Raw genomic sequence first — 4,219 nt, forward strand, 5'->3', positions numbered from 1 at the left:
AAACGGGGTTTCGAGCGTCTATAAATCGTGTTGCACGAAGACGTCGTCACTTTAAAATATCAAGCGTGCGAAAGCCGACAATAATCACATAAACGTGGGAACGCGCATCTGCCTCCTAAACCATCCGGGAGTCAGACTCGTGACAGCATGACTAGAATGAGGGAGCGAGTGCTCAGCACCACGGAGAGCTCCTAGCGTCAGCTCAGGGAACGATCGCCTCCTCCCGTACCGTAAAGTTGAACTCAGACCTGATTAAAAGAGATATTTATATATCAGAGAAATGGTTTTTGAATGTTTGGGTGTTATATTTAATCATAATTCAAAACCTTTTTTTAAAGGAACCTTTATGGACTATTTCCTTCAATCATAACCCTGTTTTGATTTCCTACAAATTTTATTTATGAACTATTTCCTTCAATGACCACAACCCTGTTTTGATTTCCTACAAATTTTCATCGGTGCATTTTTGGATGATTCTATATATTATTATATTATTATGATTGTATTTTTTACATACTGTTTTTTGTCTTTTCTTGTGTGCATTGTTTTTTAGGTTTTTTTTTTAATCCTATGCATGTGCATATTTACTTATACAGTGCTACAGTCCTTGTCTCACAACATCTCATTGCCACTTGTCTAGATCTAAAATTTGGAATTGTAGATTTCTTACCGTGCAGTAACCCAAGGATGGTGTGGTAAACACGGGTGAAATCCAATAAAATCATGGACTTTTCAGACTAGTCTCCTGCAAAGCAAATCCCAGCTGTGAACTTTTGTTGTGGTTCACCTCACTTTTAGTGCTCAACATAGACTGGTTATGCTGCTCCCTGATAAAAGAAACATGTTTCTGCTGCTACCTTGTGCCTCAGGATTTTGTGGCCATTCTTGTTTTTATAGAACAGACATGATGACATGAATCCCCTGGCATTGGCAGTAAGATAATTTAGTTGCATTTGCTTTGATTTCATTGTTTAAGCTGAGATTTAGACTAAATATTTTATTTAACTGCTACAGACGCTGTATGGCAGATGCTGATAATAATGCAATTAAACACTAGTAATCGCATTATTATCAGCATCTGCAAGCAAGTCATGTGATTAAACATGATTATGAATTTTTAACCCCTGCCCATTTCTAATAATCATGTTAAAAAGACAAAATTCACCCACCAAAACCTCTGATTATTTGTACAACCCCCCTTTTCCTTCAGACAACTCCTTTACTATTCCCATCGCTTCTAATGCTAAAAGTCCAGTCTAGTTCAGTTACTCTGTACACATTATCCATGAGATCCATTTCTAACATCAACTCCTTTACTATTCGCTTCTAATGCTAAAAGTCCAGTCTAACTTGTCATATTTATTTAATAAATTTTGCTTTACGACAGAAGCGGTTGAGGCGGAGAAAACTTTATTTTCGCATGTGCAAGTCGCCGGATACTTTACTAGATTAAAGTGCGTTCTTTGACCATCCAATCAGATCACTCAATTGGCCAACTTAACTGTGAGCCTGCTTGATGATCTTGGTGCCACTGACTCAAAATCTGATTGGTTAAAGAGACAATTTCTTTCTATATTAATTTAAGAGCCCACATGACCACACTACAGATTTTGAAGGCTTTAGGGGAGATTTCTTTCACCCTGGCAACATATGAGGCTGAAATATGATTGGATAAAAACATGTCAAATATGTGTAAGGAGGCCTTATAGTATCATGTGTTCATCTAATGTTTCTTTTGATATGCATTTGTCTTGAGACATTTGTGTTGTGAACTGCCCCTTCGTTCTGCAGTTATTAGCTGTGTTGTTTTCCTTATTTGTTGTTTGTGTCCTACGGCTGGGGAATATGGATGCAACGTGGACTTTTGGCTAATTCTGACATATTTACATTGACATGTTAATGTCCACCGTCATTTTTAAATGATTTTTATTTTGCTGTGTGTTTGTGCTGTTTAGCACTCTGCAGTAGAATGAAAGCCGTCCACTCCACCAACCACATTAACAGTTGTTATTGGTGCGCTGCAATGTGAATGTCAACTATGAATAATTGCAAAAATGTGGCTGATTCCTATATTTTACAGTCAGAAAATGCAAAGGGTAAAGGTGAATAAATGATACGGACAACAGCTGATGTTGAGTCCAGAATGTCTGGCCAGTTTAATAGCCAACAGAAAGAAGTCAACAAAGACATTGGCATTTGGAGATTAACACTGAGGATCAGTGCGGTGTAAACAGAAGATGATTGCTGATAGGCGGGAGTGCTTTAAAGTCTATTTTACGAACTGTTAATCACAGCTAAACCTAGACCTATGACATCACTCGTCAAGTTAATATTTATTTTTAGGGATGTCCGATTAGCATCTTTTGTAATATCTGTAAGAATCGTTATTGGTTTTCCTCCGATAATGAAAACCCGATAACGCCCGGGTTTCGCCAAATGATGTGTGCTCTAAAAATAAGTAACATGAACACAGAACATTAGGAACGATAAACTAGTCACTAGATGGCATCAATCATAACATGAACACAGAACATGGAACGATAAACTAGTCACTAGATGGCAGCATTGTAGCTTATGTTATTAATCTATTTTAAAAATCACGGGATTACAGAATGCTGGTGCCAGGAACTCTTAGTGGTTTGTACAGATAAACAAATAAATATTACCAGGCGCTCAGTAGTATCTTAAATTGTCCCCTAGGGGGCAGAAAATAATTGCGAAACACTCTAACCCATCACCTTAGTGAGCAGGCAACACTTAACTTCCACCACTGCTCCGCTAAATCGGTATCAGAATCGGAAATTATGTGTCTGGACAATATTGGCATATCGACAATATCGACAAAAAAGTTAATATCGGACAGAATATCGGCATATCGACAAAAAAGTTAATATCGGACATCTTTTTTTATTTTAAATTAATACAGATTAGCACATAATAGCAATAGACATCACTTTATATGTATATAAAGTTAAATATTCATACACTATGATGTTTGAAGGAGCTTTAATTTACCAGTGTCCAATACCGTTTGTCATACACCATATGTTCATGCAATCGAAACAACACCACATATTTTTGCAATATTTTATGTGCAAGAAATCCAAAAAAAATCACTCGCTATTAGCAAACAAAAACATTCTCGATAAACATTTATAGGTTTTACAAAAGTGGGAAACTGACACAACCGAGTCTGAAACGAAAATTGCAGTGCAATAATGCATGCATTAAATGTAACTTCATAGCACAGTTGACCTTAATCACTGTCGGGCTTGTAGAGATACTTCATCACTAAGCTGTCCATATTCTTCTGCTTCTTCTTGGAGTCCTTCTTTGTGGTGGTTGCGTGACCTGCAAGCTCTTCATCATCATCATCCTCAACTTGATACTTTGGTGCCCGTTTAATGCTGCTTGAGCTGCGGTACGAAACGTTGGATTCTGCAGAGGAGGATGTTGACGACTCGGTGGAGGAGGAGGAATCCTCGGACTCGCTCGACTTCTTTTTCGATCTCTTCTTGGACTTCTTCCCTTTCTTCCGTCTTGAGCTGCTTTTGCTCTGACGGTCGTCTGAGGAGTCGTCGCCCGAGGACGACTTTTTACTTTTCTTATCTTTACCACTTCGGGAGCTCCTGCTGCTCATGCTACTGGATGTCCGCTGGCTGTAGTCCAGAACGGAGCCTGATGTTGAGCGCAGCAGGCTCGATGAACCACATCCGAGCTCCTCGTCTTCCCCCCTCCTTCTACTGTCCTCCCTTATCGGCGTCTTCTCCTCATCCTCTTCCTCGTCACTGGAGTCATCGAGTTTACTGCGCTTGAACTTAATTGGTTTAAAGCTCAGCACTTCATTGATTGCCGCCTCCAAGTCGGGATCTAAGTAGTTGCGGTGGGGGGTTGTTTTGATTTCAGATAATTCGGAGTTATTTCCATCCAAGGATCGTTGTTGAGCCGAGGACGAGCAGCTGCGACTCAATGAGCGGGGACTGAAAGACGATTGTCCCGCTTCGCTGAAAGCTACACTCTTTGCTTCATCGTCATCGTCGTCGCGTAAATGCAGCCCAAATTCACTGAGACCACCACTGCGGGCGAGAGACAAGCGCGAGCTACACTGTCTCTCTTCTTTCCAAGAAGTGCTACGTTGCAGAGATCGAGGGCTGGACCGACTGACGCTGCTTATAGTCGACTTGTTGTCGTCGTCCACGTCCAACATGCTCCTCCTGCT

The 4,219-nt window shown here is 40.1% G+C and overlaps 1 protein-coding gene across 1 annotated transcript in view; it reads right to left on the reverse strand.

Moving 5' to 3' along the window:
• Window positions 1-2,878: 2,878 nt before the first annotated feature.
• LOC103394782 (unconventional myosin-XVIIIa-like) overlaps window positions 2,879-4,219 on the reverse strand; it is a 22,441-nt gene continuing 21,100 nt past the window's right edge. The window contains 1 exon segment of the mRNA XM_025065541.1: window positions 2,879-4,219. Coding sequence (XP_024921309.1) covers window positions 3,257-4,219 — 963 coding nt within the window. The 3' untranslated portion in view covers window positions 2,879-3,256.

This window comes from Cynoglossus semilaevis, chromosome 19 (assembly GCF_000523025.1).
Source record: "Cynoglossus semilaevis isolate Cse_v1.0 chromosome 19, Cse_v1.0, whole genome shotgun sequence".
NCBI lineage: Eukaryota > Metazoa > Chordata > Actinopteri > Pleuronectiformes > Cynoglossidae > Cynoglossus > Cynoglossus semilaevis.